This window comes from Schistocerca gregaria, chromosome 6 (genome assembly GCF_023897955.1).
Source record: "Schistocerca gregaria isolate iqSchGreg1 chromosome 6, iqSchGreg1.2, whole genome shotgun sequence".
NCBI lineage: Eukaryota > Metazoa > Arthropoda > Insecta > Orthoptera > Acrididae > Schistocerca > Schistocerca gregaria.
In genome coordinates this window covers 453,689,583-453,707,010 of record NC_064925.1, presented here as the reverse complement: position 1 = coordinate 453,707,010, position 17,428 = coordinate 453,689,583, and the positions used below count along the sequence as shown (strand labels likewise).

The 17,428-nt window shown below is 43.0% G+C and overlaps 1 protein-coding gene across 1 annotated transcript in view; it reads right to left on the bottom strand.

Annotated features, from left to right (window-relative positions):
• The window catches only part of LOC126278178 (WD40 repeat-containing protein SMU1), a 96,121-nt gene that overhangs the window by 41,646 nt on the left and 37,047 nt on the right, over nucleotides 1-17,428 (bottom strand). Inside the window, exons 5-6 of the mRNA XM_049978079.1 lie at nucleotides 6,938-7,126; nucleotides 679-908 (exon numbers count right to left, since the gene is read on the bottom strand). Coding sequence (XP_049834036.1) covers nucleotides 679-908; nucleotides 6,938-7,126 — 419 coding nt within the window. The remainder of the gene's footprint in view (nucleotides 1-678; nucleotides 909-6,937; nucleotides 7,127-17,428) is intronic.

The window sequence follows — 17,428 nt, the reverse complement described above, 5'->3', positions numbered from 1 at the left end:
AAGTAAATTATCAGGAAAAGTTAGCTGCAAAAGAACTAGGGCCTCTGAGAACAGATCCTTTGATTGAGAGAGTGACGAAATCAAATAAGGTTGTCTACCAACAAACATTTAACAAGGAAGAGTACAGTTAGCACAAGATTTTGGGTGGGTGCAGTGTAAGAATATCTGATTTTTCAGGCTGGAAGTAAATTCGTGACCTAATACATTTCTTAGGAATCTTGTACATTAGTCTGAAAAAATGGAAAAGTGTGAAAACTCCCACTTACACAAAAATGCGAAATGGAGAGTTGTGAAAGCTTACATATTATTTCAGTATTGCCCTAAACTGTACTTAATTATGTACAAATAACAAAATTCCACAAAAACAATTCTTTCATTTGTCAGTTAAGTTACACATATTATTATTATTAATGTTGTTATTATTATTGACAGTGGCTGTAGTTGTACAAATTTGTTGATAAACATAATAAACATAACTGTTACACAGCAGATGCTGTTAATTTCACACACTCAAATTTTTCTGAATCTAAAAATTTGTGAACACCCATAATGTATACTCATGAGTCACCATTGGGTAGATGACACTGCAAATCCAAAAAACCATTCTGAGGAACTGTAATTAAAGTGGATTAAGCACATGAAAAAAAGAAATAAAACTTCATGAAATGTTTTACTAACCTGTGCTTGGTATTTAAGATCTTTTCTTATTTTTCCTGTGGTGAAATTCCAGACCTCAATGAAACCATCCACAGATCCTGTTACGAGGTACTGACCATCAGGTGAAAATCGAGCACACTCTACGTGTGACTTTTGTCCAAATTTTATCTGCTTTGATAGTTGTGTAGGATATTTCTCTTCTTCCTGGTCACGTATAGCGGCCTTACCACGGAACAGATCAATTGTTGTTCCTGGGAAAAAAGCATACATTTTATATACTACAAATAAATGAAGCATTTATAAACAAAAACAACTACAAATCAACATATTTTTCCCCACAACAATCAGCCTAGGAGATGTATTACATGAACTGCTATTTGGAGAAGAAAAAAAGGCTGATGGGTTGTGGATAGAAACTGCACCCTCAAAACTTTATAATTTGAGTTTATTATCTGATGATGCTGAATGCTAACAGTTAATCACCTTGTTTTACACTTTTCACTTTCAAAATATTGATAAAAGAAGGAGAATTAGACTGCTAACAGGTGCAGTGTCGGGAGGCTGTGGGTCAAGGAGGTGGGGAGAGGAGGGGGATGGAGAGGGGGGTGGGAGATGATGCAAAAAAGGAGAGGAGTGGGGAAAGATGGGCAGGTGCATTGAGACACAAACAGGGTGGAAGACAAGAATAGAGAAGAGGTGATAGGACAGAGGGAGTGGAAATTTTTGAGTGGAGGGTTGAAGGCCCTGGTGGGACCCTCAGCATATTGTGATACTGGGCAGGGATTTCTTGCCACTGTAGATACACCATCCCTGGGAGGCCACACTGTACGGCAAGGATTTTATTTATTTATTTTGTGGAAGGAATGGCAAAGTCAAAATGCGGGTACTGTTGGTGGTTGGTGGGTTTATTGGGGGCAGAAGTATGGGTGGGGCCATCAGAGAGGAGGAGGGCAATGTCCAGGAACATGGCATACTGGGTTGAGGAGGACTAGTTGATGCAAATGGGAGAGAAGAGGTTATGAAAGAATGATGATAAGGTTTCTTGGCAATGAGTCCAGATCATGACGATATCATCAATGAATCTGAGCCAGACTAGGGGTTTGGCATTTTGGAAGGCTAGGGAAGTCTCCTCTACATGGCCCACAAACAGGTTGGTTTGGAAGGGTGTCATGTGGGTGCCCATGGCTGTGCCATGGGTTTGTTCATATGCCTTCCCTTCAAAGCAGTTGTGAGTTGGGATAAAGTTAGTAAGGTGTATGAGGGATGAGGCAGTAGGTTAGGAGTCTGAAGAACATTGGGAAAGTTAGTGTTCAATAGCAGTAAGACCATGGGAATGAGGGATGTTGGTGTATAGAGAGGTGGAATCAACAGCAACGCGTTGGGATCCAGGATTTTAAGGGGTGGAGACGATGGAGAGTCAGTGAAGGAAGTGGTTGGTGTATGTGACATGTGAGGCTAGATTACGGGCAATTGGTTGGTGGTGTTGATCAATGAAGACCAATTTCCTTTCAGTGGGGACACAATAATCAGTACAATGGACCACCCAGGATTGTTGGGTTTGTGGACTTTGGGGAGCTTGTAGAAGATAGGTGTGCAAGGTGTCATAGGGGTGAGGAGGGAAATGGATTCAGGAAGAGGTTCTGGGAAGGGCCTAGGGTTTTAAGCAGGGATTGGAGTTTATGCTGGACTTCTGGAATGGGATCACGCTGGCAGAGTTTATAGGGGGTGGAATCAGATAAATGCCAGAGGCTTTGTGCCAGTAGTCATTGTGCTGCAACCTTTGTCTGCAAGTAGGATAATTATGTCAGGATTTGTTTGGAGGCTGTGTTTGGCTGTCCTTTCTCCTACTGAAAGGTTGTTGTTCTGAGAAAGGAACCTGGCCAATGATGGTTAGGCCAAGCTGGAGGTAAGAAATTCCCAGAAGGTAACCAGTGGGTGGTTAGGTGGGAGGGGGGAGTGAATCATGCTTGGATGATGGTGTGAACTGGAAGAGGCAGGGTTCAATGTTGGGATCAGGTTGGCTTTGGTTGGATTGGGGGGAGGGGGAGGCTGTAGTGCTAAAGGTGAGGGCTTTGTATAAGGATGAAACTTCTGTGGGACTGATGGTTTTTGTGGACAGTTTAACAACAGTGTCATGGGAATGTTTTGGCTCTGGATCTGGTGGAGCAATGGTAGGGAGTTTTGGGGGACGAGGCAAGTTGAAAATGTCAGCTAGGCTGTGTTTGGGCGCAATGAGGTAAAACATTGTGGGTAAGATAGGGGTTGGATAGTGGTCCCTGGATTGGTAGCAGGATGTCAGCAGGTCGGATAACTTACGGAAGTGGTGTTGGAATGCTCCTCCAGGTGCTGCAGAGCTCTGTGTTTTGATTACCTATCACCATGCCCTATCATAAGGGACATCCTACCCAAGATTCTTCTCGCTCTTCTTAAAGCAGTGCTCCGTCACCCATCAAATCTTCACAACATCCTAGCCCACCCATATCCCAAACCCAACCCCTTGCCACAAGGATCGTATCTCCATGGAAGACCCAGGTGCTATGTCTGCCCTATCCGGCCACCACGAACTTCCTATTCCAGCCCTGTCACAGGTGTACTTATGCCACAGAGGCTGAGCCACCTGTTGAAGTAGTAATGTCTTATACCAGCTATGATTGTCGCACAGTTGACAAAATGGTACATATCGAAATAGACGACAGAGGGATAGAGAAACAATTAAAATCGCTCAAAAGAGGAAAGGCCGCTGGACCTGATGGGATACCAGTTCGATTTTACACAGAGTATGCAAAGGAACTTGCCCCCTTTCTTGCAGCGGTTTACTGTAGGTCTCTAGAAGAGCATAGTGTTCCAAAGGATTGGAAAAGGGCACAGGTCATACCCATTTTCAAGAAGGGACATCGAACCGATGTGCAGAACTATAGACCTATATCTCCAACGTTGATCAGTTGTAGAATTTTGGAGCACGTATTATGTTCGAATATAGTGACTTTTATGGAGACTAGAAATCTACTTTGTAGGAATCAGACGATCATGTCAAACCCAGCTCGTGCTATTTGTCCACAAGACTCAGAGGGCCATAGACACGGGTTCACAGGTAGGTGCCGTGTTTCTTGACTTCTGCAAGGCGTTCGATACAGCTTCCCACACTCTTTTAATGAACAAAGTAAGAGCATATGGACTATCAGACCAATTGTGTGATTGAAGAGTTCCTAGATAACAGAACACAGCATGTCATTCTCAATGGAGAGAAGTCTTCCGAAGTAAGAGTGATTTCAGGTGTGCCGCAGGGGAGTGTCGTAGGACCGTTGATACTCACAATATACGTAAATGACCTTGTGGATAACATCGGAAGTTCACTGAGGCTTTTTGCGGATGATGCTGTGGTATATCGAGAGGTTGTAACAATGGAAAATTGTACTGAAATGCAGGAGGATCTGCAACAAATTGGCGCTTGGTGCAGGGAATGGCAATTGAGTCTCAATGTAGACAAGTGTAATGTGCTGTGAATACATAAAAATAAAGAGCCTTTATCATTTAGCTACAATATAGCAGGTCAGCAACTGGAAACAGTTAATTCCATAAATTATCGATCGTCGGTAAAGCAGATGCCAGACTGAAATTCATTGGGAGAATCCTAAGGAAATGCAATCCGAAAACAAAGGAAGTAGGTTACAGTACACTTGTTCGTCCACTGTTTGAGTATTGCTCACCACTGTGGGATCCGTACCAGATAGGGTTGATAGAAGAGATAGAGAAGATCCAACGGAGAGCAGTGCGCTTCATTACAGGATCATTTAGTAATCGCAAAAGCGTTACGGAGATGATAGATAAACTCCAGTGGAAGACTCTGCAGGAGAGATGCTCAGTAGCTCGGTACGGGCTTTTGGTGAAGTTTCGAGAACATACCTTCGCCAAGGAGCCTAGCAGTATATTGCTCCCTCCTACGTACATTTCGCGAAGAGACCATGAGGATAAAATCAGAGAGATTAGAGCCCACACAGAGGCATACTGACAATCTTTCTTTCCACAAACAATATGAGACTGGTATAGAAGGGAGAACCGATAGAGGTACTCCAAGTACCCTCCGCCACACACCATCAGGTGGCTTGCGGAGTATAGATGTAGATGTAGATGGTGCAATTATTGTACACCTTTTTATATTGGTATAGCTACCAACCAGCTATCTACCTGGAAACAGCCACTATCAAACTGTAGCCAAGAGCAGAATAGGCCACCCTGTGGCACAACATGCAGCAGAACATAACATGCTTGATTTCAATGGCTGCTTCACTACTCCTGCCATCCGGATGCTCCCTCCCACCACCAGCTTTTCTGAACTGTGCAGATGGGAATTATTCTTACAACACTTTCCCCACTCCCAAAATTATTCCAGCATCATCCTACACTTACATACTGTCCCCAAATCCTCCAACCAACAGTTTGTATCCCCTCTGTCCTGTTAACTCCTCCTGATTCTTATCTCCCACCTTCTTTGTGTGCCGTCCTCTACCAGTGCAACTGCCCATCTTCCCCACTCCTCCCCCTTTTCACTCTATCCCCCCCCCTCTTCCTTTCCCCATCTCCTTGCCCCAAGAGCTCCCAACACTGCATCTGTTGGCAGTATAGACCCAGCATGCTCTACCAGACATCGGTGCTGTTCTCTCCCACCACTTGTTTCCTCCCACCACCCGTATACAGCTATCAATTTCCCTTCCCCGACCCCTCAAGACTTCTGCTTCCATTCCATGTGATAGGTGCATTCTAGTCTGAGCTGAAAGAGATGCTTATATTATTTGGTAACCTATTATAGAAGCAAGCAAAATGTGGTATGTAACTCTTTCATTGCTGGGAATCTTGTGATAATTCTGGTTCATGTATTGTAATTGTGAATGTCACTTTTCATTATGCTTATTTCATCATTCTCTTTTACAAACTGAATTACCTTGAGGACATACAAAGAATAAAAAGTTAGTTAGTAAATTATATTTGATGAAGTAATCCCTGTACGACTGGTGTCTGTTTATAATAGCAGTTTCCTAACTGGTCTCTTCTGAAGCCTGAATATCCCAACCATGTAGACTGTGGGTGCTACCACCCCAAATTTCAATCCCATATTGGAAATGCAAGTGGATTAGTCCACAGAATATTGATACAATGGAAATTTAACTTTTATTTACTTGATAACTAGTTTCGGGCTGGGGCCCATTTTCAAATAATCCAGATAGTCGAAATGGTATTTTCCAAAATATAAGAACCATGTCAAGATTGTATGCTATGTAACTGTTCATTTGAAGTAAATAACAGAGAAATTAGCAAATTTGGTTATTTTTCCATTGTATTTATTAACACAAGTCGGTGTCCTGTAGTTATTCCAGCAAGCTGGTAGTTTGCACAGAATATTAGTTTAAGGGCAAGAGAGCTTACTATATTAAAGTGAGAGTTTTAGTAAGTAAATATCACAGCTAATCTTTTTACAGACGTAGCTCTTTCATGTTAAGATGTTCATCAAACAAAATGCCAAAAAACTTATATTTATCAGATGTTTCAGGTGTAGACAGTGATTCAATATTTATGGCCACTTGAGACTGGTTACAAACTAACAAGAATTTCATCACAAATTGTCCTCATTCAGTGTAAGTTTATTCATGAATAGATACCCTGAGATCAGTTCAAAGTCCTCTTTGTTGTTTTGGAATACTAACTACTCTGGGTGGCCCCGGACAATAAATGATAAATCATCAGCATAGTAGCATAGTTCACTACCTCAGCACAAAATGTGAAAGTATGGACTTACTTGACAATATGAATAATTTCTGTCACACCCAATTACCTGCCACCCACCATCTCTCCCTCCAACGTTACACACATATGCATAATTAATCTTTTCACAACTCAGTAATTATGTGTAAGCTGCAGCTTGGATGTAGCAAGCAGAATGAATTGAAAAGTCATGAATTATTATCTGAAAATGAGCATTCCTGACTAAAAAAATGGCACTAAAATTAAAAACAAACCAGATGGCCTCTAGTGTGAGCTCACCATCTCCCATACCCATAGGAAATGTACAGTTAAAATTAATAAAACCACGAACTATGAACATCATGACCACACATTTCCTCTTTTCCCTTCTTTTTTTAAACTTTTATATTTTTTAATACACCAGTAATTAAGACTCAACATATTTACATCATCTTTGTGAACAAAATAATTACAACTACAGCACATTTTTTTTTATATTTTTAATCACAGCTGTATGAAACACAACAGAATTCACTCAACCCACCTGGTGGCAATAAGCCTTGATGCTGCTGCCATTTCAGTGACTGACCAAGCAAAGCGAGCAGACGTGACGACGGCACGACAGACACCTCGCCTGACAGGGCTTGTGCTATTGCCGCACGACGCTTCTCCTTGCTGCTGCCATCAGGATACGCCTCCCTGGGATCAAAATATGACCTTGCTAACAAATTTTCTGAAAATAATGGAAACACATATAAATTATATATTCAGGCAGCTTAGGAACAAGGAAAACAATGAACAGGCTAAATTAAATGTATTCCATTAAAATACTTGGGGGAAAAAAAATAAAAGAAAAAACTGAATAGTACAACGAAGTCAAAACATTTGGCAAAAAGTACTAAATGGGATAAATTTTATCAATTGTTTGATGTAATTAATGAATAGGTACAAAGATTAACAGATATATTTTCAGACCACAGATGATGATGATGATGATGATGATGATGATGATGATGATGATGTCCCATACTCCGAGGAGAGTAGGGAACAATGTGGGAGACCACAGAAAGACAATGTTAAGGTAAGAGAGTAAAGGGAAACTTTGTGCACATGGATATGGTATAATTTATCCACAATGAAGCAAACGAAATAAATGTTGACTAGAATTCAATGGTAATCAAGATCTTGAGTGTAGAAGTTAGGACGTTGAATGTAAACATTAGGAATGAAACGAGTATATGTTTTATGGAATGATGTTCCCAGTTGCTGATTTGGGGTGTGATAGCCATTTCCTTCCTGTTGTTGTTGTTGTGGTCTTCAGTCCTGAGACTGGTTTGATGCAGCTCTCCATGCTACTCTATCCTGTGCAAGCTTCTTCATCTCCCAGTACCTACTGCAACCTACATCCTTCTGAATCAGCTTAGTGTATTCATCTCTTGGTCTCCCTCTACGATTTTTACCCTCCAGGCTGCCCTCCAATACTAAATTGGTGATCCCTTGATGCCTCAGAACATGTCCTACCAACCGATCCCTTCTTCTGGTCAAGTTGTGCCACAAACTTCTCTTCTCCCCAATCCTATTCAATATTTCCTCATTAGTTATGTGATCTACCCATTTAATCTTCAGCATTCTTCTGTAGCACCACATTTCGAAAGCTTCTATTCTCTTCTTGTCCAAACTATTTATCGTCCATGTTTCAATTCCATACATGGCTACACTCCATACAAATACTTTCAGAAATGACTTCCTGACACTTAAATCTATACTCGATGTTAACAACTTTCTCTTCTTCAGAAACGCTTTCCTTGCTATTGCCAGTCTCCATTTTATATCCTCTCTACTTCGACCATCATCAGTTATTTTGCTCCCCAAATAGCAAAACTCCTTTACTACTTTAAGTGTCTCATTTCCTAATCTAATTCCTTCAGCATCACCCGACTTAATTCGACTACATTCCATTATCTTTGTTTGCTTTTGTTGATGTTCATTTTATATCCTCCTTTCAAGACACTATCCATTCCATTCAACTGCTCTTCCAAGTCCTTTGCTGTCTCTGACAGAATTACGATGTCATCGGCGAACCTCAAAGTTTTTATTTCTTCTCCATGGATTTTAATACCTACTCCGAATTTTTCTTTTGTTTCCTTTATTGCTTGCTCAATATACAGATTGAATAACATCGGGGAGAGACTACAACCCTGTCTCACTCCCTTCCCAACCACTGCTTCCTTCCTAACTTTTACATTCAACATCTCAATTTCATAATATTTTTGCATTCCGCCTTGGATTTTCCATTACTTGATTTAATCACAATAAGTACCTGCACAGTCAACACATTTGAATAACTAGTGGTTAGCGTATTGTGTAGTTACTGTGTAACTGTTCCTAGTTTTTCTCACACCGATTAAATGAAAGATGCACTGACCAACCATGAGCAGTACAGGGAAAGCAACCTAAACTGGAATGATTTTATGTTTAATTTTACACACAGAAATTTCTAGTCTGAATGTTCAAGGTAGATGTGAAACAGAGAGAATATTGATGGCCAACACTTGAGTATTTCTGATGTTTTCCTGTTCTTGGTTTGCAGTAATAAGTTTTGGCCAAAACAACTGTTGCGGCCACAGCAGTGGAGAATGGCAAAACAGAGGCAGCCGGCGATTGTAGCATTGCAAAGTAGGTGCGGCACAGATAGCCTTGCAGACAGTTGCAAGTCTACCAACCGGCTGATGCAAGGACGCAGGCAGGCTGAGCGCCGAGCGAAGCCTGGAGAGTGCTGAGTAAGGGAAGTGAGGCTAGCATGCTAAGTTTCGCTTTAATATACTGCAGGAGTAATAACAAGAAGCTGCCACCGAGGGTAAAAAAACATCCTCCTGGTGGATATAAATAGTGGAGCGCAGGCAGCAACAGACAGAGCCATTAGGAAGCAGTTCGGATCTGAGGACGGATGTGGTCCATGTCCGAATGTTCAATCTTCGTAGGTGACAATTCCAGAAGTCTGTTCCAGCTCGCAGGAATCATCCATTCGCTGCCAGATGTCAACTTCAGCTCTAAGGGCCGACCCGAGTCTGGTCAGCACCATGGCTAACTAACTACGCGAGAACTTCCAGCAGGACCGGCCGCAGCACGGTCTTGGGCACAGGCGCCACTGGGGACTGACACCCGGACTCCACGGCAACCCTGGCCCCATGGCGCGTGGTCCGTCCATGATGGGAACTCGCGGACAACGCGACTGACGGCTTCCCAGCTGCCAGCGCAGCAGGCGGCGGCAGCAGCTGACCTCACGGCGACACGGCTCCGTGGGGGGGCCATACTGGGCTGCCGAGTGGCAATGAGTTCATCTCAACCACAGGGCCTCCTGACTTCAGTGGAGCATTGGTGGGGCGCGTTGCACGTATTATCAGAGAATCTACACAGCAGCAGCCATGTGGAAGGATCTGTAGGGCTGGACAGCGACGACGGGGGAGAAATTGTAAAGAAAGCTCAATAAATAATTGTAAAACTCCACGTCGTCTCAGTCTTTGGCGCAGCCACTGTGTCTGCTGCTAACAAGTACTGCAGAAGTCGTAACATGCAGCAAACGGCCATAACAAGTACTGCAGATGGCCATCTGACATAACAAGTGGTGTCAGGCACACCCACGCCACGACTTTGACAAGCACCTTGCGGAGCAACCGAGAAACACCGAATAGGGTGAGTCCAGCAACTGCCTTCCCTCTATGTTTTCTGTGTAGCTAGACATGTCGAGGGTAACCTTCAGGTATGTGAGAGTGTCATTTGAAAGGCCTAGCAGCCTGTAGACTTATCACAGTTTCGTGGGAATGATAGTCATGTTAACTTAGTACCAACTAAATGGGTAGTGTGTGGATTAACAGGTCACGTCGCTCCTTGCAATAAATTTGTATCAGCACTTGTGATGTGTGTGGCTTCTATGGTCATGTAACGGGGCAATGTGGTAGGTCTCGATGGCTTGCCATTAGACGTGCTAGGAATTAACTTGCTTCTGGGTGATACAATTTTATTTTTGTGAAGTGAGGTATACCACACGGGAAATGCCAGAGACACATGCAACTGGGACAAGTGACGCCGTAGTCGCATTGACAGAGCAAGTTAAGAAACTAATTGAAGAAAATAAGTTGCAAAAGCAGCACAAGCAGAGGTTGGAGCAACAATTGTTGCAAAATACTCAATCAGGCTCAGGAAGCAATAGAGTAGAATGCAAGAGTACTGTCTTTTCCGGTGTGGCAGATTGTTCAGCAGCTAATTTGATACCTTCCTTCTTGGGTAAAACATCAGAGGATGTGAATGTTTTCATTGGTGACGTACGTAGTACGGGTAGACTGTGTGGCTGGTCAGATGAAATGTGTTCGCAAATGGCGAGGTTACGATTAGTAGGCGACGCAAAGACTTATGTGGCATACCACGAAGTGTTAAAGGATGCTACTACATTCACAGAGTTGGCTGAGGGATCATTGCAAAGGTTTAGGAAACAAAACAGTGCCAGATTTTTTAGAGAAAAATTGGGGAGGATGATGCAAAAAAAACGGGTGAAACGGTAGAAGAATTTTTAGACAGAATTAGGAGAACGAATGCGCACACGTGCGAGTTGACAAGATGCGAGTGCAAATGAAGTTCTATTGAAAGAAGCAGATAATAGAGCTTTAGATGCATTTTTGCGAGGGGTCTCACCGGATTTTTCATGCTGGATACGGGTGGAAAATCCAAGTGATTTAGCAGCAGCATTGTGCATAGCTACACATCTGCAGGAAGTGGATAGCGCCACTAGAAGTCACAATGACAAGAACATTTTTTCGTCTTCCCAAGAGTGTTACCGTTGCGAGAAGCAAGGTCATTTTAAAGGGCAATGTCGAGAACCGCAGTGTTTCAACTGTCAGAAAATAGGGCATAAGGCACAGCAGTGTAAAGCCAAGAAATGGGTTAATGATACAGCAGGTTAAAAACTGTTAAACGAAAAAGGGGAGTGTTCCTGCCATAGGGAGGCATCCCCAGTAAAAAGAGGTACTCAGAGAGTACATGAAAAGGCGGATTGTAGTTTGATGGTTTGGATAAAAGATAAGTGGCGAAGAGTTTTAGTGGATACTGGAGTGCATTTAACAGTTGTCAGTGTGGACCTTGTGGGCAAGAAAGAATTGGAAGCTCCGAGATACAGATTGCGCGCAGCAGGTGATAAGATAAAAAATTAGATGCACTAGGGACAGCACAGCTCAAGTTTAAGATAGGGAACGTGTGGTTCCGGGAGCAAATGGAGGTGTTGCAACTGTGGGACATGGATTTTCAGCGATGCTTGGGTTGGACTTTCTCATTAAACATCACGCCAAAATTGACCTTTCGCAACATACGCTGGAACTCGATGGGAACGTGTTCTCTATGGGTACAGACGTTGCAAATGATTCAGAGTCGCAAGATGCACCGATAGCTAAGGTGATACCAACTAAACTGCGTATAAGTGCATTAAAGGTGATTTCGTGTGACAAAGTATTAACAGGTACAGGGAAGTTGATCTGGGTACCCATGGATGTCGATGTGCCACAGCAGGGGTTATTCTTGGTACAGCCACTACCGAATAACTTAGGCGAAAAGCATTGCTTTATTCGTAGGAGTGTATCACAGGTAATGGACATAAATGGGCAGTTTATGGTTCCGGTGAGCTTAGATAACTTCAGGCGGGATGATGTCGATCTGCCGAAGGGATTAGTAATAGCCAAAGTAGAGTTAATGGATGAAGAGGACATCGATAGTTTGAGGCTGGACTATGATGTAAAGCAAACCGTCAGCACGTCTGCACTTCATGACAAGGTAAATAATTTGAGAGGAAATGATCGTTTGGGTATAGAAGCATTATTACTAAAGTATAAGGCATTGTTTGAAGCACAGGGTACGCTACACCGATAACACAGCATCATATTCCAACAGGGAATCACACTCCAGTATATCGTAAGCCATACAGACTACTGAAACAATTACAACCAGTAGGAGAGAAATTAATAGAGCAACAACTGGAAGATGGGATAATCCAGCACAGTAATAGTTCTTGGTCTAGTAGCGTGGTCCTAGTTCCGAAGAAGACTCCGGACGGGTCAAAAAAAATTCGTTTTTGTTTTGATTACAGACATTTGAATGAACGGACAGTGGTGGACGTGTATCTGATTCCGAATATCACAGAAACATTAGACAATCTAGGGCAGTGTAAATTTTTCTCCACTATGGATTTGTGAAGCGTTTATCACTGGATTGAAGTGTGTCCGGAGGACAGGCCAAAAACAACATTTACGAGGCATTGCGGTCACTTCGAGTATAAAATAATGCCGTATGGACTAAAAAACGCTCCAGCTACATTTCAGAGGTTGTTGGACGAAGTCCTTCGCAGGTTGAAACCGAAAAAATGCATGATGTATCTGGATGACATTATAGTTTTTTCAAGAGATATAGAGCGGCATGTGGAACGGTTAGAGGAGGTGTTTAAAAGATTAGAGGCAGCACGGCTAACATTAAGTTTGGACAAATGCCATTTTGCACAAGCACAAGTAAATTATCTCGGGCACGTTATCAGTCAGGACGGAGTACGGACAGATCCTTGTCTCACTTCTGCAGTATGAAATTTTCCGGTTCGGCAAATGGTTAAACAACTGCAATTGTATATTGGTCTTGTGAGTTATTATCGAAAATTCATACAGGGGTTCACAGAAAAAGCGACGCCACTTACTAAGTTACTAAGAAAAGGTGTTACCTTCGAGTGGACATCAGAGTGTGAGAAAGCATTTCAAGAGTTGAAACGGATGCTGACATCAGATCCAGTTTTGAAGTTTCCATACTTTTCGAAGGAGTTTATACTACAATGTGACGCGCATAAGCACACTCTTGGGATTGTACTTGGGCAAGAAATTGATGGCAAAGAACATCTGATTGCGTTCATGTCTCATAAACTTAAGAAGGCAGAACAAAATTATTCCACGACGGAGAAGGAATTGTTAGTGGTGTTATACAAGATTTCGTACTTTCGGTGTTATCTGTACAGCAGAAGGTTTAAGGTTGTGATGAATCATTCAGCTCTGAAATGGTTATTAGGTCTGAAAGACCCAGGGAGTAGGCTAGTGAGATGGGCGCTGAAACTCAGTGAGTTTGATTATGAGGTAATACACAAGCCAGGTGTGAAACATGCCAATGCTGACGCATTGAGCAGGAAAGTGGCAGTGTTACAAGTAACAGGGGTGACTGAAGATGAGTGGAAAAGGGCACAAGCCATGCATAGAGATTGCCAATTGTTCAGAAAGCAACCGCAGTATCTAGTACAGGACGGGTTACTTTGCACATCGACGAAATGCGGCCCGCACGTTGTCATACCAGCAGCGTTAAGATCTGAAGTTTTACAACAGGTGCATGACCATTTTCTTTCAGGACATGATGGGAGAAGAGCTACGAATAGGCGGATAGCGGAGAAGTTTTGGTGGCGGATACGACATCAAGATGTGGACGAGTACATCAGGAATTGTGTGCCATGCGCACAGTGTGCGGACTTGAGCCATCAAAAGATTCAGCTTCAAAGATTACCAGAGCCAGACAGACCTTTCCAACAAATTGGAATTGATGTATTAGGTCCATTAAATAGGAGTGCAGCAGGGAATAAGTATGTGTTAACAGTGATTGACCACTTTTCTAGGCATTTAGTCATGGTCGCATTACCAGATAAGAAGGCAAGAACGGTGGCACAAGCTTTAGTTAATAATTGGTTACTCAGGTATGGGATACCTCAGTCCTTAATCTCGGATCAAGGTACTAATTTCACGTCTGATCTGATGAAACAACTGTGTAAGTTACTGAAGGTAAAGAAATTATGGACTAGTCCATTCCATCCACAAGCAAACGGACGAACGGAGAGAGTGCATCGCACGATCGCTAAGATATTGAGTCACTATGTAAATAGTCAACACATCAACTGGGATGTGTACTTGCAATTCATAACCAGTGCATATAATAGAAAGGTACATACGTCGACAGGATTGTCGCTGTACAAAGTGGCGTATGGGCAGAAGATGCCATCACCTTTTGACATGCTTCGTCCAAGGCTGGGAGCGGAGGGCGAGCAGGTAAGGCAATTTGCGAAAACCATTAAGGAAGTATGGCAGAGAGTTAGACGAGCTAACTTCAAAGCGTTGGAACGACAAGAAGGGATGAGAGGTACAACGAGGAAGTTGCCACAGTACAGAGTAGGCCAATGGGTGCTACTAGCTAATACATATGTTCCAAAAGGGAGAACCAAGAAGTTCACAAACAAGTTCCAGGGACCGTACCAGGCAGTGGAAATAACATCATGTGTCAATGTAAAATTACAATTGCCTACCAAGACAACAGTGGTTCAAGTGAGTAGAGTTAAGCCATTCCAGGGGGTAGTAGATCCTTGTATATGTACTACTTCTTCTGGCAGAAAACGAAAAGAAGCACCAGAAGCAGACAGTAAACCATGTATTAAGTATAAGTTGCATTCGAGGCATGTGTAGTTGGCAGTAATTATGTGTGTATTATTTTTGTGTATGGACTAAGGTTACTTTATTGGTATCAAGGAGTAGTGATGGGAGTTTTTTCCTTCCCTCTCCATTCTGTAGGTGAAGCAGGATGGGGTACAAGTGGATAGTATGGGGCGTAGTCCTCTGGCAGCTGACACAAGCTGGCCAGGTACAGGATATGGCATTGCGAAGTGGGGTGTTGTTTGAGAAACAACCGGATGTGGTCCTCACGAGTCACGAGTGGACGCTTTGACTGATACTCAACATCCTGCAGGTAAGGAATGAGATGCGACAGCTACAGGAGGTGGTATTGGGTGCGGAAACGGTTGCACCTAAGAACGGAGTAATACGAGAGGTGCAAGAAGTGTACAAGGCTTTGGATAGGTCATGTAAGGAAATAAGAGAACAACTGCGCCAAGTCATGAGCATGATTCCAGGGAGGAGAAAGAGACTAAATAAGGGGTTAGTTGAATGCAAGTGGGAAGTTGCTGAAAACTATTTTTGGAACAGCGGATAGAGACGATATTGAGGATTTGAACAATTCTTTAACAGTTATTCGCGACAGGGAGAAAAGCATAGGAAAGTTAGTGGATATACACACAACAGAGATACAGGGATTAGGTACAGAGTTGTTGAATGTGACACGCGTGGTGCGTGGGATGGCTACAGGATTACGAGCATATACAGAACAAACAGAAATTATTGAATACGGATCTGGAACTGGTACAAACGCGAATGGATATAGTGGAAAGGAAGCTGGAAATGGCTAAATTGCTGCAGGAACTGGTTAACAGCATTGGTGATGCCCGAGTGAGGATGGATGAATTGCAAGAGGCAGTACATCATGCATTGCACGGGCAGGTGAGTGTGACGTTGATATCACCAGAAAAATTCAGACGGAGTCTGAAGCAGGCAGAGGGAGAGTTTCCAGAGGGCGTAGAGCACGTAGTGCCGATAATTGAAGCGAGTATGTCACTTTTTTATCATATGTCTAGGATTAAGGTAACAACGGATCTAGTTAAGATGTATATAGAGATTAGATTTCCAGTAACTAGTGTGGGGAGACAGTATCACTGTTACACACTGCATCCTTATCCGGTCAGATGGGAGCGCATGGGGAAGGGTGTACAGTTCAGGACACACGAGGTTTTATTAATTTCTAAGGAGGGCGATACTCATGCTACTACATCGAGTTTAGAGTTGAGTAGATGTCTAACAAAGTCAGTTTCCATTTGTCCATCACAGATTGTTTTCACGGGCAAGGGGTCATGTGAGATCCAGTTATTTAGGGCAGAAGCAGAAGCTTCGGAGTGTCGGAGAATAATAGTGAAGCCTACGCCACATTTTCAGCAAGTTGGGAGGCATTGGTTGCATTCTGTATTCGCTACAGATAGGACATCAGCCAAATGTTATGACAATGGGAATTGGACAGCAACCATGGAGATGGAATTAGGGGACAGTGGTTTGCTAATCAACGGGACAAATTGTGAAATAGCAGGAGATCGTTTCAGCTTACCAGCGACAGTCACAGGAGTCACCAAGGTTACAGATACTCATCTGACATTGTACTGGCCAGATGCATCATTCAGCATTGCTCCAGGAGAAAATTTGACGTATATGAACAACACCATGGATGCTACACTATTGCAAACGATAAATAAACTAGTAGATTCGGAGAAAAGTCAACTTTCAATGCAGCAATTATTAAAGCATGTGGAGGAGTACGATACCAGGCAGAAACGTAGCATAGTGACCTTTGGTATTTCAACCAGTACTATTACCGTGTTGATTGTATTTATCGGTGTGGTATATGGCTTATTAAAATGGAGGATTCAGCATGTTAATGCAAGACCACTCCATGAGATTGCTGTGGAATGGATTACCACTAGGGCATGAGTCAGGGCAACCTGGGTGTACATAGGGAAGAAGCAGAATATAGGATAGAACTAGAGTTAACGTATAGGGTAAATTCCTGGATGAATTTAATTTTTAGGAGGAGGCAGTGTTGCGGCACCTGTAGTAAGCGTTGCTTCATGCAGTGGAGAATGGCAAAACAGAGGCAGCCGGCGATCGTGGCATTGCAAAGTAGGCGCAGCACAGATAGCCTTGCTGACAGTTGCAGTCTACCAACTGGCTGACGCAAGGACACACGCAGACCGAGCGCCGAGCGAAGCCTGGAGAGTGCTGAGTAAGGGAAGTGAGGCCAGCACGCTAAGTTACACTGCAATATACTGCAGGAGTAATAACAAGAAGCTGCCACAGAGGGTAAAAAACGTCCTCTACACAGCAGCAGCCTGGCGGAAGGATCCGCAGGGCTGGGCAGCGATGACGAGGGAGAAATTGTAAAGAAAGCTCAATAAATAATTGTTAAACTCCACGCCGTCTCAGTCTTTGGTGCAGTCACTGTGTCTGCTGCTAACAAGTACTGCAGAAGTCATAACAGGTGGCCATCTGACGTAACACAATTAATACAAGCAGCTTGAAAAGGAAGTGAAGAATATGTGGACGATACA